Source organism: Centruroides vittatus, unplaced genomic scaffold (genome assembly GCF_030686945.1).
Source record: "Centruroides vittatus isolate TY-2023 unplaced genomic scaffold, ASM3068694v2 contig_882, whole genome shotgun sequence".
NCBI classification, from domain to species: Eukaryota; Metazoa; Arthropoda; class Arachnida; order Scorpiones; family Buthidae; genus Centruroides; species Centruroides vittatus.
Window position 1 is genome coordinate 3,658,051 of NW_027122574.1, and position 19,180 is coordinate 3,677,230.

The 19,180-nt window shown below is 29.7% G+C and overlaps 1 protein-coding gene across 1 annotated transcript in view; it reads right to left on the reverse strand.

Moving 5' to 3' along the window:
* hob (hobbit) overlaps positions 1 to 19,180 on the reverse strand; it is an 86,485-nt gene that overhangs the window by 26,315 nt on the left and 40,990 nt on the right. The window contains exons 17-24 of the mRNA XM_067280262.1: positions 18,269 to 18,367; positions 11,953 to 12,219; positions 7,064 to 7,160; positions 6,886 to 6,982; positions 6,662 to 6,808; positions 3,721 to 3,968; positions 1,079 to 1,172; positions 948 to 1,003 (exon numbers count right to left, since the gene is read on the reverse strand). Coding sequence (XP_067136363.1) covers positions 948 to 1,003; positions 1,079 to 1,172; positions 3,721 to 3,968; positions 6,662 to 6,808; positions 6,886 to 6,982; positions 7,064 to 7,160; positions 11,953 to 12,219; positions 18,269 to 18,367 — 1,105 coding nt within the window. The remainder of the gene's footprint in view (positions 1 to 947; positions 1,004 to 1,078; positions 1,173 to 3,720; positions 3,969 to 6,661; positions 6,809 to 6,885; positions 6,983 to 7,063; positions 7,161 to 11,952; positions 12,220 to 18,268; positions 18,368 to 19,180) is intronic.

Consider the following 19,180-nt stretch of genomic DNA (forward strand, 5'->3'; position numbering starts at 1 on the left):
TTGTATTATTGCAAAACTTGAAATTAATGAAACTTGGTACCATCTTTATAAAGAAAGAGAGACAATCTACTTCTTAAGACAATCAAAACTAGTTTAATTTTCAAATCCGAAAAATTTACACTTTAAAAACTCTCTTCTGTTAGCTTGATGAATATCCCTATAGAATGATAAGTGCAGATTGGATAAATTGTCAAAATCAGGAATGTATGTGTTAAGGTTATCATTGAATAATGAAAATTATTTTCATATAGGCTCCACATCAAGATTGGTAGTAGTTAGAATTAAATTCATGTATAAGCTAATAACTTATTTAAATATTTTGTAATTGAATACTGATATTTTTGTGTTTAATGATAATGCTGTTTGAATGGAAGCAAAGAAATGTAGTGCTTTCTCTAATTAAGGAGATCCAGGTTTACATCATGTTTGAATTCTAAACAGATTCCATCTTTCTTTCTCAACTTCAAGATTCCTTATGTCTGAATTAAGAGGAGGCATAGATGCTGCCTCTTATTTCAAACATAGGGAAATAACTTAAAATAGAAAAAAGTATCATTTCCAAAAATAACCTATATAATGATAAAAACTATATACATTGATAATTTTCTGCTATTTATATACTGTTTTTGATCAAATATTTTGACCAGAAAGCTGAACATAAATACAAAAGCATGATTTTATGTTATTTTATTAATCAAATTACATTAAATATGCATTACAATCAAATACAAAATGCACTAAGATTTCAAAATGCATTTCCTATCTGATTGTAATGTATACATTTAAGTTAATTTGACACAAATTATGGAAGTAAATAAGTCTGGAACTAATTTAAGATTTAAAAAAAATTACAGAAACTATAAGTAAAGATAAATAAAGTAAAATTTTAAAATAGCAATATGAGAAAAATAAATATTTGCACAAATTTTTAAATACTTTCTAATTACCTTGTTACACTAAGAAAATAACTCCTTTCGACAGGAAACATCAATGATTTATTTTCCTGAAATATATTTGATAACTGTATAAGAACTTTTCAAAATCACAAGCCAACTATAGAGGAAAGAATATAACTCACATCATTATTCTTATCATTAAGAATATTATACAACCAAATTTCACTATCTCCCAATTCACAAGTCAGGTGTGATATGTTCCAATTGACAGCTGGTCTAGTTATAAATATAAAAGCACAAGCTAATTAAATACTTTTAATTTGTTTATTATTATTTAACATTGTTTTATGAAGTAAATAAAAATTATTAATTACGTAAATAATTTAGAAGAATACTTCAATATCATATTTTTTTATAAATTTTTATAAGAAAATATATTACTAAACTAAATAAGGTAACTACTAATGTTTGGGATTATTAATATTACTTGGCATGAATAGCATACCAGACTATAATAAAAAGGAAATCACCTTTTTTAATTCCATCAAATCAATTTAATGACAGAAACGTTTTTTAGCTAAATTGATAGATCTTCATCAGTTGCTGCAAGAATAGATTGATCCAAAAATTAGAATACAATTACAAAATTTGACTACAGAGAACATGTACTGTTTAAAGTGTGTATGTGTGAAGCAAAATTTGAAATAAAATCCATATTTGGATTACAATAAAACAGATTAAAATAAAATAATGATGTCTGCTTATTGTCGTGTTATGGTTCATATAGCAATTTTCAGGCCATGGATAATATTTTGGCATCCTGGAAATTAATGCATTGTTTTTCCAAGTTGACTTTGTAGATTAGAAAACAGCCTGCTGTTGAAAGGCAGTTGGCACCGTATTTTCTTTACATAACAACATATGGTGTTATCAAACGTTAAACAGCAGATTGCCATCTATGTGAGGTAAGCTGATGATATCTTCTTGTGGCAAAGTTTTTTCAAGTTGGCTTTGTAAATTTCCAAGATTTCTAAGTGTTTTATGTTAGAACTGTCCCTCACTGGTCTTATGATTTTGGTATTATCCCAGAGTACCTCAAAATCAGATTCCATGGCATAGGCAGAGAGAGCGATGTTATCTATGCTTTTGCCAATTGTCATTTATGTTCCTTAATTCTGGTATGGAGATTCCTCTCCGTGGCACTGATATATTTCAAAGAAGAGTTAAAACAATGTTATGTATAGAGATAGACTAAGTATCAGACATGCTAGAAAGATTGCATGGTTGCTTATTGTTATGTAACAAGCTAAACACAGTTGGTCAATTGCAGAGACAATGTTTCTTACTAGTCACAGTTTAAAAACTGGTTATTTGACCTACTTTCTGGACTCACTCGATAGTGGGTTTAGATGGCATTTTAATTTGAGTGGAAGTCATCACATTGTTTTGTTCATTGCAAAGTTTAGATAAAAATAGATATTGTTCCTTTGATAAATGTTGTAAACAGGATGAATCAACAAAATTATTCATTAATATTGCTTGGATCAAAAATAATATAATTAAATACTTTAAATTTGTTTCAAATGTTCCAATTCTGACATTCAAACAGGTGAAGACTTAAGACTACAATTAAACCAGATGCTTTTATTTACAATTCAAGTATCATGTCAGTTATGTCAGTTATAAAATGTCAATGCATTTCAGGGTCATTATTATTATAATTCCCTCATCAGAATGTCCTGTTAAAAAAGAAGACAATTTTAATAATTACAAAATTGTATTTGCAACACATTTTAAATCATGGTTCAGTCAGCCAATGTCTAGACACTGGCTGTTAATTGTCATTTAACATAAACTTTATCTCTGCAAATCAGCTGAGTAGGGTTACATCTGTATGCAATGTTTAAGTTGTTACTCTTCACAATGTCCTTAAATATGCAGCAAAAGGAAAGAAATATTCAACACAACAGTCCATTCTAGGCTATGAAGCCCATTGTCACCATCATATGCTAGGAAAGAATTTATCAACTTGTTATGATACCTATGCTAGCATGCAATGGTTCTAATATAATTCAACTCTCTTACAGTATCTTGTGCATTAGAGCACTGTGCAAAGACTCTTGTAATCAACCTGAATACACAAAGTTATGTGAAATTTTTTGAAAGACAGGTAAGAATGAAAACAGTATGGTAATGCAGTTTACAATATATGTTGGTATGGATAGTCCATAAGATGATGTTAATGTCCAAGAAATGTACCTATGTAGCTTTCTTGTTCTAAGCTGTAAACCATATGGATTGTAATTAATCAAATGAAGAAAATGTACGTCAGTGTTACTTTGACACAAGATGAAAATATTATCAGTCTACCTCATATAGATGACAGTCTGTTGTTTAAAGTTTGATAGTACCATATGTTGTTATGTAAAGAAAATATGGTGCCAGCTGCCTTTCAACAGCAGGTTGTCTTCTAATCTACAAAGTCAACTTGGAAAAACAATGCATTAATTTCCAGGATGCCAAAATATTATCCATGGCCTGAAAATTGCTATATGAACCATAACACGACAATAAGCAGACATCATTATTTTATTTTAATCTGTTTTATTGTACTCCAAATATAGATTTTATTTCAAATTTTGCTTCACACATACACACTTTAAACAGTACATGTTCTCTGTAGTCAAATTTTGTAATTGTATTCTAATTTTTGATCAATCTATTCTTGCAGCAAACTAATGAAGATCTATCAACCTAGATAAATGCTTTTGTCATTAAATTGATTTGCTGGCATTAAGAAAGATGGGCTTTTTTGTTTATTTACCTGTGTGTTAGATTGTCTTCTATAGGTATCAGGGACAATACGTGTTCTGAACTCAATGAAAGACGTCCACCCAGGAGTTCCAAACCCCTCTGCTTTGCAAATGACATCCAATAACATACTTGAAATTTATGCAAATTCAGAGAAAGACGAATGTGTCGATAGTGTCTTCCCAAAGGAGTCTTCCGTGGCTTTGTATTAGAAAACAATTTTCCCCTTCTTGTCAGTCTTGTTACTCCAGCATGAATTATCTGGAATGAATACATTTTTAATGAATTGGATCAAAGATATAACAGTTTTAAAATTTCAAAATCTTACATATTTTTTGAAACATTTAATGCTTCAATGCAATATGCCTCATCTTTTAGGCACTATCATCATTTATCTTTCACACCAAACAATGTTTTGATATGATAGTTAAAGGCAAAAACTATATTACAACTAATAACAGTAACTTAGCATCTTACAATAAATTTACAAGACTAAAGTTAATCCCAATCAAACCTTTAAATCCAATATATCTTTCTTATTTGAACAGAATGGAATTAACTAGTTCCAATCAATATTCAAACAACTGGATAATTTACCACTATTCCTACAATAAAGTTAACCTTTTTTAAATGGATTAGTGACATGACATCATGAAATCACAGCATTCACCTCTGCCGGAATTAAAACTAAAAGAATAGCATTGACCTAAATTGAATTGAATGTTTTTAGAATACCTTAACTTATTATTATTCCTAATTAATTTAATCAAAACAAATCTTACCTCATTTAACGTTCATTGTTTGAACAGAGTATTAAAGCCAAATTCCTATTCTTATGTGTATGTTATGGACAAAGTGATTAATCGGGCATTATTCATAATGCCCGGTCATTATGAATAATGACCAAAAAGGGTGGGCAGTGTGATAAATATTGATTAATTTATCAAACTAACCGATCATTATGAATACTGCTATCACCTAGTCGGGCAAAGTGATAATAATAAGTTGAGGAATTATCATCCGACATATGCTAGCTAATTGGCACTCAGTTGCGTGTGCGTATCGTGTTTAGTACCGAATTTAAAATTTGATTTAAAAATCTCCACTTATTTCATTTAGAAATATTTATTTTTTGTGAATTATTTCAAAGTATTTTAAAAAGAACATGTAATCTTTTAAAACTAAGTACTATTAACTATATTAATTAAATGGCAAAATTTTACCTATTGCACCATCTTGGCAGTGGTCGCGACTGTTTGTGCTCTTGACAGATTTCTCCCAGAGGGAAGCTGCCGGCAGGCTGCCGATTGTTTAACGTTACTAGATATTGATACATACTAGTTATTGATACGTGTGTTCAAGAACTACCGTGAATAAATAACTAGTGACGTTAAACAATCAGCGGCCTGCCGGTGGCTCCCCTCCAGGAGGAATCTGTCGAGATCACAAACAGTCATGACTGCTGCCAAATTTGGTACTAAACGCAATATGCATGCACAACTGAATGCCAATTTGCTAGCATATGTGGTATGATCACTCCTCAACTTATTATTATCACTTTGCCCAACTAGGTGATAGCAGCATTCATAATGACCGGTCAATTTGATAAATTATTGAAATTTATTACAATGTCCGATTTTGTTAGTCAATATTTATAATGCCCGTATTAATCACTTTGTTCATAACATATATATTTATAAATTTCTTCATTAAATCCAACTTCTCTCAAGATATGACATGTGACACCTATCTATCTCCCCAACTCCTCAACTTTTAACATCAAAAATTTAATAGCAGCAATGGCCCTTATACACAAGCTACTATGCCAAATTTCATTTCTTAATCTTTACCGCATCCTGAGATTGTGTTGGTGTCTATTTCATTTACTAACACAAAATCCATAGATTCCCACCCCCTTTTTTTTGTGTTTTTTTGGATTCAACTGGTCTCAAATGTGGAAATTTGCAAAAAAAGTTTTTGCATGACTTCTATACTTTCTCTTGTAATGTATACATAACAGCCAGGAAAGTAAAAACAAAAAAATTTAGATTTAAATTTTAGATTTACTGATAGATATAAACATTGTTTTTACAGTTTAATAAAAATCTTATATACTTTACAATTGAAATTTTGTCTACAATATTGATATACAGTAATGCACAAGTCATCATTACTATATACAGTAGAATCTTCTTACATTCGCAGTAATAGATCCACTAAAATGAGGTAAAAATACATTCATTTGGCAGCTGGACCCAGAGAAAACATCTGTGAAATGCAGATATTTTCTCCAGGTCCATTATCAAGATTCATTCTGATGTGATTCTATTGTTCAGTAATGAAATTTTTGATGTAACAGATGAATCCAAAATAATGATTAATTGCAATAAAACAGACTTTCATAATAAAATAGACCAATTTCTTCAGTCTCGTGGTGGTCCGTTATATCAAGCTTTTACTGTATTACCTGTATACTAAAAACCATGTTTGGTTTAAGCATGTAAGTTTGTACATCTGCTCTATGGACTATTTGACTAATCTTGGTTATGATCATTAAAAATAGGTCTGGTCAGTAGTAGAGTTATCTAACACAGGTAAACGATAAATAATGACACTTCAATGCATATTACCTGTTTGGTAACATGCATTTCTCAATATCTTACCATAAAGCCATCTGATAAGTACTTAAATACATTCTTTGACCAATTTCTTATCTCATACATCAATATCTTGATAGAAAATTAATGTTTGTACATGAGAAATTTTAACTTATTTAATTTATTATGATGATTAATTTATAGTTTCTAAAATATTTTATATTTATTTAAAATATAGAAAAGTTTAAATTTATGTAAACTAATGAAAAAAAGCAATAAAATTTTATAATTCATTTTATACAAGTATTATAACTTTTTTGTTTAAAATAAAAAGAAATTATTTGTTGTATTAAATACCTTCAGATTTTCAATCCACCTTAGTGTACTACTATATAACAACATTGTCGGTACATCAGCAGCTGTTTCCAATGCAACCGGTTTTGTTTCTAAAGAGATGATCATGTTAAGATTTTCTGATCGAAAAGCTCTGTAAGAATCGTGAATCTGTTCAAAATAAAATAAAATTAAAATAAATAATTTAATAACATACATTAAACTATAATAGTAGATAATATTCAAACCTGATTACTGGAATATTCGGGCACTTTGTCCTGAGCACAAGGTATAACCGAGAAATGTTCATTTGGATGTCCCAAACACTGCCAGTCAAGTTTGAATCTGAAGAGATTTAAGCAATCTAGTTATGTAAATATTTAAAGACGATAAAATTTATTCTATTAAATTTAAATTTATACATACTGAAGCTTTAACTTGGGCATGTGCAACAGACGACAATCATCGTACTTTGATGCAGTATGTACATATATATCCAAATCTCCTTTTGTTACTATTTTAGCTGGGGAAAAAATATGTAGAAGTTCAAGTACATTAAACTATAATTTCTTTAGCAATAATATACATAAATTTAATAGTGTATATTTCTAATTGAATAAAAATTTCCTACAAGGGCATCGCCAGGGGGAGGGGCAGAGGGGCAGTTGCCCTCCCCTAGAAATTCGAAAAAGTTATTTAAATGCTAAGTTTTAATTAAAATAATCTTCTTAGGCTTCTTGTAAGTTAAAGAAAATGTTTTATTTGAGATATTTCTTTTCCGGTACATAGTAAATGATTAAAACTTTATGAATCGTTTCTATTTTACCTACATACAATTCATATCCTCTATCAATTTACATCATCTTGCCCCCCCTTACCCATTGGCTGGCGTCGTCCTTGATTTCCTATATATTTTATGTAAATTATCATTTTTCAATAAATAGTCAATTGAAAATCATTTTTTAATTTTTCATAATGTTTTTATTGTTGTTAGTACTTGTAATTGTAGTTAACTGCAATCAAAACAACATGATTAAACATATTATAATAGACTACATTTTTATGATCTAACTGGTTTATGAAAAACCTTCATGAATCAAATCCATTTTCTCCCTTAGTCTCATTAATTGAAGTTTCTTCATGATGCGCTCATCAATATGTATTTATGATAGAACTTTATATCAATAGTACGAACAGAAGGGTCTAACACAGCAGTTGCCAACCAATAATCCATGAATCACTGATGATCAATGAGAAAATTTTGGTGGCCCATGGAGAAATTTGGACATTGATCAACTCAGGGTTACACGAAAGAAAAGCAAATGCTTGTTCCGTCTTCTAACACTATGTAGTGTAACTACTCAACCCCTTGATATTTTTCATCTTTAATTTTTATTCAGTTTAATTGATATGCTTACACGTTATTTTGTACATGTTTTGGGCTCAATAACACCCCTCCTCAGTCAACTAAAATCATAAAATACACATTAATCACAAATTTGTTACATGCATATATAAACAGTATAAATTTTGTATTAGACATACCTTGAGATCACAATTACATTAAGAAAAAATTTTTACATTAGATGTCTGCGTGACGGGTGCATGACTTACACCAGGGGTTGCCAAAGTGGTCAATATCGACCCCCAGTGGTCAATGTAATATTATTGGGGGTCGACGAAAAGACTAAAACTTACAAATTTTGAACCAAATATTACTAATCTTTCTAAGGATCATCAAGCTTATCCATCTCATTGATTGTCAGTTACAAAAATTATTATTAACATATATACAATAAATGTAAAAAATGTAAAATTAAAAGAAATGTATTAAAATAGTAAGAGCTTTTATTTATAACACACTTTTTGGTGGGGGTCGATGTGAGGTTTTGAAAAGTTGTAGGGAGTTAACAATAAAAAAGTTTGGTGACCCCTGACTTACAATGACCCACACAGGGCCATTGTAAGTCAGGGCTCAAATTCGGTTGGGGCCCCCCTTTAAGAGTAAGCAAATTTGATGATTTAGAAAATTTACACAAAATACTGTACTTTCAACTAGATTTCAACTAGGAAATTGTAAATTTCATTTAAAAATAAGGTTATTGTAAACATACATATATTTTATTATGTAAAACTAATTATTTTAATTTAATTGAAAAATACCTATGTAAAATTTTTTTCCGAAATTTTCCGATGTTTCATAGGTTTTATCCCGGGTTTGGTTTTCTTTGCCTGTGGCCCTTGTGATTAAGCCACACTAGGCTGTTGCAGTAATAGGAAAAAAAAATTATGCTTAAACATAGTTTTGTGGGGCCTCTGGGCACCGGCCCCAAATGTCCTTATGTAAATCTGGCCCTGGGCACCTGCCCCAAATGTCCTTATGTAAATCCAGCCCTGGACCCACATATAATCATCTCCGCTTATCTAGTAAACAAATATTTATCAATTATTGCATTAATTAACTAAATTCTTATAAACCTATTTCAGACATACTTTTGTGTGTTTCTCTTTTAGAATTAAGATTTCCCGCACACTTGAAAGGGTAAATTTACTGCCGATACATAACATTATATCAATTTGTTCTTGTATTTTCTTACTGGTTTTGCCAGTGTTCTCAGTCCATTTTTCTTCTTCAAAAGCAATAAGACATGAAGAATGTAAAAAAGTTTTTATACTTTCTTAGGTATTGCCTGTGCTCTCAATTTATTCTTTCCTTTCAAAAGCAGTAAGATGTGGGGATTACAAGAACTACAAATTTAGAAAAATTTTTGAAACAAGAACTTAAACAATACCAGAACTCATACTTTGCAATCAAGAATACAGATGAACTTATAGAAAAACTAAATACAATTAATATCAAAGAAACATTTAAAATAGCTAGTCTTGACATAGTGGATACATACCCATCAATAATATGTAAAATGATCGAAAATAAATTGCACACAGACAGAAGGAATAAGTATGGGGTCCATAATAGGACCGAAACTAGTGGAATTAATAATGATAGATATAGACGAAAGAATCAATAAAATACAAGGAGTAAAATTCTACAAAAGATGTGTAGATGATATCTTGATTATATATAATAAAATGGAAATTGCAATTGAAAAAATTACTAAACAAATAAATGAAATAAATAAATCAATAAAATTCAAGATAGAGGAAGAATACAAAACCAAACAAGAATTAAGTTATTTAGATATTATAATAAGGACAAAAAATAATTTAGGATTTAGAACTTTTGAAAAGCCTGGTTCAATAAAAACATTCATGTCTTACTGCTTTTGAAGAATAAAAATGGACTGAGAACACTGGCAAAACCAGTGAGAAAGTACAAGAACAAATTGATATAATGTTATGTATCGGCAGTAAATTTACCCTTCAAGTGTGCAGGAAATCTTAATTCTAAAAGACAAACATGCAAAGGTATGTCTGAAATATGTTTATAAGAATTTAGTTAATTAATGTGATAATTGATAAATACTTGTTTACTTGATAAGTGAAGATGATTACATGCGTAAGTCATGCACCCGTCACGCGCACATCTGATGTAAAAATTTTTCATAATATAATTGTGATCTCAAGTATGTCTAATACAAAATTTATACTGTTTATATATGCATGTAGCAAATTTGTGATTAGTGCGTATTTTATGATTTTAGTTGACTGAGGAGGTGCATTATTGAGCCCAAAACATGTACAAAATAATGTGTACGTGTATCAACTAAACTGAATAAAAATTAAAGGTAAAAAATGCCAAGTGGTCGAGTAGTTACACTACATAGTGTTAGAAAATGGAACAAATAATGACATGGTTTCAAAATTACTAAATGCTTGGTTGTTTTTTCACTCACTTGGAGTTTTTTATTCTAATCTAAAATCAAACACAAAATGATTGTTATCAATAAATAATAATGTAAATAAATCAAAAAAACAATGTGAGTGCGATGTCATCCTTCATAGAATAGAGCCAAGAATCCATAAACTATTTTAAACAAGCAGCAACAAACTTCACACTAATTTGATATAATTAAACAAGTAAAATAGAATTTTTATGATCACTATTCTACAGATGTTTGTATTGTTTAAAAAAATTCATGATAGTGGAACAAGGGATTCAAAATTGTGAGTTTAGTGATCCACGAGGACAGAAAGGTTGGTGACAGCTGATCTAAAATAAGTCTCTTGTAAGGAAGGAGGTCTATTATATATTATAATTACAAATCTTTTGTAACTTATATTATGAAAAATGTAAAACTTTCAATGTCTTCTTTAAAGTAAAATTTTCCATACTAATGCATTGTTTTTCTCATCAACAAATCAATAAGAGATTTTGATTTACTTGGTATTCTTTTTTTAAATTTAGGGATAAAAGACTCCTAGCTTCTAAAAAACTATCACATCAACTACAATAAAAAAATATTTTAGCTTGAAAGATTTCTCATATACAATACTACTGATTCTTCAAGATGAGAAATGGAATGAAACAGCATAAAACATTATACTTTAAAGAAGACATGAGAATCTTCTATAAAATTTATGTAGACAGTTCATATAGTTACTTTAACTATATAATATATCTTGACAGAAGATCGTTAGTTTCTTATTTACTTTAATGCATTTATTATATAATAAATTAATGGAAATTCCAAAAAACATTTTCGTAGACTTTTGACAAACATATTTTTCTATTATCCAAAAGGTTTCCTATTGTATAAACCTTCACAATCACATTCAAGTATTAGAAGACAAAATTATAAGAATTTTTTAAACATTTTCCTAATTTTCACTTTTAAACCTTGTTCTGATTTCTACATTGTTTTTTAAATTGAATTGTTTTCAATATAAAACATGATTTAAAACAGACAAAAATATTTATATAATAAATTTCAGAAGGTTTCATATAACAGTACTTGTTACTTTTTAAAAATTTAAAGACTTTTTTATATTGTCATATCATATCTATATATAACAACTTAATAATTAGACTTTTTGATTATATTTTTTAAACCTAGTTTAGCTCTATGAACACTAAACAGATCACTATATTCATAAATTTGGCCAAGACTATAATAGAGTATTATATCTGGATGATTTAACCAGTATTTGAATCAAACTGTACATGAAAATTTCTGAGACTAGCACCTAAACTCAAATCTGTCCCTCAGAACAGTAGGCTGATGTAGTTACCACTCTTCAGCTAACTGGCCACCAATTAAATAAATTCAAAATAATAATTAGTTGATTATCAACAAATTACTATGAAAGAATAAAAATTAAATTGCCTAAAATTATGGCTTTGAAATAAAACCAACCATTAGTCCATTCGATTATAACATCAGACCATGCAATTTCCATTTGTTCCATTGTGTTGTACGGATCCAGCGATGCATGCAACAGAAACGTTAAATTTTGAAAAAAGAACGTATTACGACCGTGGTACAAAAGACGAATTTTGTCCCACCATGGCAGCGCTGGACTTGGATCGGCAGATGGCTTGCTGATGTTTTCCATGGCAATGACTACCTGAGCTACCACAGGTTCCCAACAGACACCATATGCCATGCCTAATGATTCCATATCTACCAGTAAAAAACAATTTATTAATTGCTTAATATATCAAATAAATTTAAGGATAACTTTTAAAGTTTCAGATATTTTACAATAATTCCTTTTTTAAATAAACTAAACATTAATGATTATCCAAATTATATAAAGTAAATCATTAACTGTAAAAGGAATCAATAGTTGGAATAATTTGCATTCCAAGTGAGTAGATATGCCCCACACACACACACACACACACACAAATACATACATGTACTTGTATAAATGTCACTGAAAGTATGTAAATGCATATGTGTATATATATATATATACACATATGCATTTACAGTGACATCTGAGAAATGGTTGAATCAAACCCTTACTTACAAAGCTAGATTTAAACTTCTTGTAGCTCTAAATTGTAACATAAAAAGTATTTGTTCCCTTCCTATCAAATAGTAATAATTGAAAAACATGAAAACCTAGATTAGAGATTGTTTAAGTTCAATGTTTCTCAACTGCCGGTTCCCAACTCTAATCTGACCGGTCCGCAAACTTTAAAAATATATATTTAAATAAGTCGGGAGAAAGGAAAACTGCATATGTGTGTGTGTGTGATTGGTATGGCACAGGGATAGATTAGTGTTTATCAAGTTCTAGTAGCAATATCTATGTTAAAAAAGAATGAGTTATATATATTTAGATAAATTTTTAATTCAATAGAAGCCACACCAACACATGTTTACTCATAATTTTCATATCATGAGTTGATAATTGCTGAATTTTTAACCGTAAGTGTTGTTATTCTGTGTAAACCATTGAATGCATTTCAGTGAATTTTGTATGCATATGTATTCCTGCTTTGTTTCTCTGATACTGAATGTGTGTTTGTATTGTTATCTGCTACATTTAAACGGTAAAATTTAATTAAAATATCAATAACAATATTTGTTAAAATGCCATTTTTTCAGCCCTTGCATAATAATGAGTAAGAAGAAAGTGCCAAAAACACTGACTGATTTTTTAAAAAAAGTCAAGTGCAGATACTAGTACTAGCACAAGTAATATTAATGATCAAGAAATACATTCACCTGAAACAAAACGAAAGTGTACATTTGTATGTTACTATAATATGGATTATTTAAAATTTGGCTTTATTATTTGGCCAGAATCTGAAGAAAATGTGTAAAAACCACAGTGTGTTGTTTGTAAAGATGTTTTGTCAAATGAATGCATGAAACCAACTAAACTTTTACATCATTTAAAATCTAAACATCCACACCTGGAAAACATGCCAATAACCTTTTTGAACAAAAAATTCTTGAATTAAAACAACAAGTATCTTCATTTAAAAAACGCTTTTTGGTTGAAAAATCAATTGTAAAAGCTTCATATTTAGTAGCTTTACGAGTTGCAAATGCAAAAAGCCTTACTCAATTGCCGAGGATTTAGTAAAGCCATGCTTAATCGACGTGTGTTCAGAATTGCCAGGCCCTGTAGCTGCTGATAAAATGAAAACTCTTTCTCTATCTAAAGACACAATTCAACGCAGAATTTCTGAATTATCGGCTGATGTAGAATATCAACTTATTCAAAAATTAAAAGAATCAATATTGTTTGCAATTCAAATGGACAAATCAACTGGTGTGTCAAATAATGCTGTTCTTTTATGTTATGTCTGTTACATTGATTATGAAGTCAATGATGTAAAAGAAGAATTACTTTGTCGTCTGGAATTAGAAAGTCATACAACTAGTACTGAAATATACAAAGCTGTTAATAACTATATTGAAAATAATTCCCTTGTCTGGAAAAATTGTGTTGGTGTATGTACTGTAAGGAACCAAGTCCGAGCGTTATTTTTATTTTACTTTTATTTTGCTTATTATTCTATTTTTGTTTGGGGCTTATGTTTTGTTAGGACGAAGGTTTCCTCACCATTCACCTTAAGTAATTAAAAAGAGAAGAAATAAAACCCAACTCACCGACGAAAGAAAAGCGCCATAAGACTCACGCACATTTGCGCTCCCCGAGCAGCAAAGAATAGGTCCGCACCAAGAAGAGGGGGGGGAGAACCCACAAGCACGAAATAAAACTCGCTAAACCTTAAGTAATAAAAACGTCCCGGAAAGAATTGTAAAAACAAATAATGTAAAAGGTTAGTGAGTAAACTGTCGGAAAAAGGGCTGCCAGACGATGAAACACGTTATTGTTAGCATTTAAGTATGTAAATGAGGGGAGTGACCGCATTCAGAATTGTGACGTCACCTCACACTATAAATCCCGAGTCTCAAGTGAAGACAGAGAGGTGAATTCTGATAGCAACGAGCTTGGTGAGCTTCGCAGCAGTAATAGAGAGGTGTCCGATAGGATCTCGAATAGTTCCAAGGTGATTTGAAGTGATTTGAATTTGGATCGACAGTCTGAGAAAGTCTTGAGAGTTGAGGAAATAGGTTCCGAGTATATTGAGGTGACGATTAGGATCTCTAGTTTATAAGAATTATTGTTATAAGTTAAGCTTTTTGGTTTTGTCGGATTCCCAAGGGGAATAGAGTTAAGTTAGACATAGATTTGAATCGAGAATTGTCGGGTTGACTTTGTTGAATTTCTTAGAATAAATTATTGTTTGATTTTTTACTAAATATTGTACATAGTTATTGCTAAACGACTAATTAAATCCTTGGTTTTTTTCTATTGACAAATATTGTCTTTATTTAATTCGGTGCACGCTTAAAGTCCAGGCCTGGCACGCTAACGCGAATCCGAGTAAAGTACCCGGTAGGTTAACGGTTGTTTCCGACACGGTAGAGTCGATAATCGTTGTAAACTAAAATAGTACTTTACAGTACTGATGGAGCAGCATGTATGACAGGTAAACATTCTGGAGTTATAACAAAAATAAAAGCAGTAGCTGCAGATGGGATGATATTTACTCACTGTTTTATACATTGGGAGCATTTGGCAGCGAAAAAAATGTCTTCCCAACTAAATGACGTACTTTCCCTATGTGTAAGAATTGTAAACTTTATTAGGTGTAACGCATCAAATTCAAGATTGTTTGCAATTTTATGTAAAGAAATATGTAAAGAAATGGAATCTGAGCATGAACATTTGTTACTTCATGCAGAAGTGCAGTGGTTGTCATGAGGTAGAGTTTTGAAACGCTTGTTTGAATTAAGAGAGGAAGTTCAATCTTTTCTATATCAAAAAACCTCTAAATTATCCAAATTTTACTGCGACAATAATTGAATTGCGAAACTGTCATACTTATCGGATATATTTTTCATTATTAATGAATTAAATTTAAGCCTTCAGGGAAATAACACTACCGTTTTTAACTTATACAATAAAATTGATGCATTTAAAAAGAAGTTAATACTGTGGAATAAACAAATACAAGAAGTCAACTATGATATGTTCCATTCTTTATCAGACTTTATTAATTCAGGAGATCTGGATATAAAATACATAAATCATATGGTCTGTGAACATCTGCAAGCACTTTCTTGTGCATTCAACAAATATTATCCACCTGAAGAAGATTGACGAATAGGAAATATGTGGATTATTAATCCGTTTATTGATCAGCAAACTAATAGATTGAACAACTTTGAACAGGAAAAACTAATCAAATTAAGTTCAGACTTGGGATTAAAAACATTGTTTGAATCAATGCCCATAACACAGTTTTGGATTAAAGTTAAAACTGAATATCCAGTTTTACAGGAAAAGGCAGGTAGGATGTTACTACCTTTATCAACAACATACTTATGTGAATCAACATTTTCAGCAATGGCAATGATAAAATCAAAACAACGAAATCGTTTGAGTGTTAGTTCCATCTTACTTCTTACACCTTACTTCTTATCACTTTAAATCCAAGAATTGATGATCTTACTAGCAAAAAAGAATAGCAGAGATCACATTGATTTGTATACTAATGTACTGGTAAATAAATAACAAATATTTATTGCTCAATATAGTTTGCAGGTTTTTTTTACAACAGAGAATTTTTTAAAATTAAAAATAATATTGCCATCAGTCTGCATAAAAAAAAGCAGATATTTTCTGGTCCGTGACAAGTTTTGGGTTGAGAAACACGAGTTTAGTTTGTGTGTATGTAGATATGCTTACAGACACATGAATTTGATTCACTTCAACATATTATTGCAATAGATTTTTCCTTTCCTTTGGCACAATTCTGCCTTTCTATTAAGATGGCTGATGGCTGATAAGAGAGAAAATATTGTTTTGTATGTTTTGTTTCTATAGATCTTTTTAATTAAATTTGTTAACTCGTATGTTGCATCTCCCATTCTAACTATATATTTATCTATTTATTTGAACTTAAGAGAACTATGTCCAATATTCTGCCAGTTGAACAAGTCTGGCATAAGTTACCAAAGAAATTTGAATTGAAATAACACGACTTCCTGTTTTAATTGGAAGTTCATATATAGTTAATCAAGGCCTTTTGCCTTAAAGATTCCATGTCTGGTCTCATCTTTCATCTACCTAACTCCATTCTCAAGATTAAGGAAAGAGAGAGATGGATAGATGAACAGACAGGCAACAATGGGAATTTATAGGTCTACAACTGTTTCAAGTTGTAGCCCAATAAGAAAATAATTTATATTAATTAAACACTTGAATAGGAAAATATGATAGAAAATCAAACAAAAAGAATTAAAAACCTATTCTTTAACAGTAAAAACCATATTGCCACATTACACACACAAACACAAAAAAAAACAATTAAAAAACACTAACATATCCTTGAACTTTTTTAAGAGTATTCTTCAATATCTGTAAAATGTTTTTAAAAATGATTCCATTGTGAATAAAATTTTTCTATACATCATCAAATGTCTGATTTTCAATGCCAGAAATCAAATATGAGAACAGTTTTCTTTCAAGCTCCAATGGTCTATAAAAAAAAGTGTAAATAACAAAATGAATCACCATGAAGATTGAGGAATTTGTCATATCTGTGGATGAGCTTTTCCATCCCCTTGTCATAGAATGTTGCCGCCAGTGAATTCAGATGGCCTTAATTAATTAACAATGTTGTTTTGAAGATCGTCATTGGTCTCAAACCTCTGCCCTGCTAGTCACATTCTCAGTTCAGGAAAGAGGTGAACATCTTCACACATTAAAAAGTTTTACGCTGGGTGGAAGTCTGAAAGGTGGAAGTCTTCACCACATTTAAATACCCAACGTATAGCCCCAATTTAGCGCAGAGCAACTTCCACTTCTTTCCTAAATAGGAAAAGTGGCTAGGAGGCAAGAAGTTTGAGACTAATGATGATCTTCAAAACGTTAGGGCCCAACTCAAGTCATTAGCGGAACATTCTATGACAAGAGGATAAAAAACATATGAAAAATGCCTCAATCTTCACAATGATTATGTCAAAAAGTAACCATGTACCTAACTTTTGGTAATAAATTCTATTTGTTATTTGCACTTGTCTTTTTTTATGGACCATCAGAGCTTGGAAAAAAAAACAGCCTACGTACATCAATGAAAAACAATTTATAAGGTATATTCATTTCATTACAATAGTATACATTTTTACATTAGTTTGATATCATTCGTAAATTTTTGTAATGAGATGATGTAAAATGGCAAATTGATGTAATAGTGTACATTATTCTAACAAAATGAATGTATCAATAGTCTCAATCCATCTTAATATGTAAATGACATAGAACATCCTCCAATGGTCAAAATCATAAATTTAATTTTTTTTAAATTTTTTAACACATAATAGGAATTAGGATAAATGATTTTTCCCCCAAATTAAAAAAACAATAATAAAAAATACCTTTAAAAGCAACAACAAAAGAAAACATACATAATAAACAAATTTTTTTTATTTATCATAAAAATCGTAATTTAAACAATTTCCTTTCAAGAAATATTGATTTTAATATTATCTGATAATATTCTAATAATTATTTGAGTGTTACTTGACAAAATAGTCTTTTATTTATTTTTTTTAAGCAAAGAATCCTCTATACTTTATATATATATATATATATATATAATTACTAATTTAATATTTTATGTAAATAAATACATACCCCAAGTCAGATCATGATAAAATTTCAAAAATCCCATATTCCTCTCAATATCAACATTACTCCAAGGCTCATCTATTTCCACAACAGATTTTCTTTTTGCTAGAATTATACAAAATAAATTTTCACAATTATTGAGGATGTACCAAATATGTTTTTTTTTTGCCTAACACAAATAATTCTTGCTTTTCCTGACTACCAAATAACTAATATTTAGTCAAATATTACTAATTTATTTAAATTGGTAATATTGGTAATAAAGCTAAATATTAGTTATTTGGAACTACATGACACAAAAGGCTTAAAGTGAAGTGTATGATATGTCTTCTACTTAATTATAAAAATTATACAACTTTTTATTTTTAACAAATTATTATTCATTAGATGATGAAAAGTAAAAATTACGTATTGCAATTGAGGCACATCATTTTTGCGCTTGGAAAAGCTGCTGGGTGTATTTATAATGACCAGCAAAATCACTCATTTCCTACAAATACATTACTGTTCCTTCATTACAACTTATTACCCTTGAATTAGGATTTTTGATCAAAATCATTTATTAAACTTATATTTGTTATAAAAAGAAATAAATAACAATATTTTTAATTATCTGAGCTTTTATTTGTTATCTCTCTCCTCCCCTCTCTAAAATGAGTTTATATGATTAAACAGTTCGACTTTGAGGAAGTATTGGTCTGAATAACAAATACATGTGGCCAAATACCAAATAATAAAGTGAAATTAATAACTTTAACAATGTACAAACATTTTTAATTAGTAAAATGTTGCTCATTAACTGCTTAAAAATCAAGAGCTTAAAAAAATTATTTTTTATAATCTATTGACTTTTAAACAATTTGATTAAAATAATTTTTTAAAAAGATTTCAATTATCAATTACATTTTGTTAAAAAAT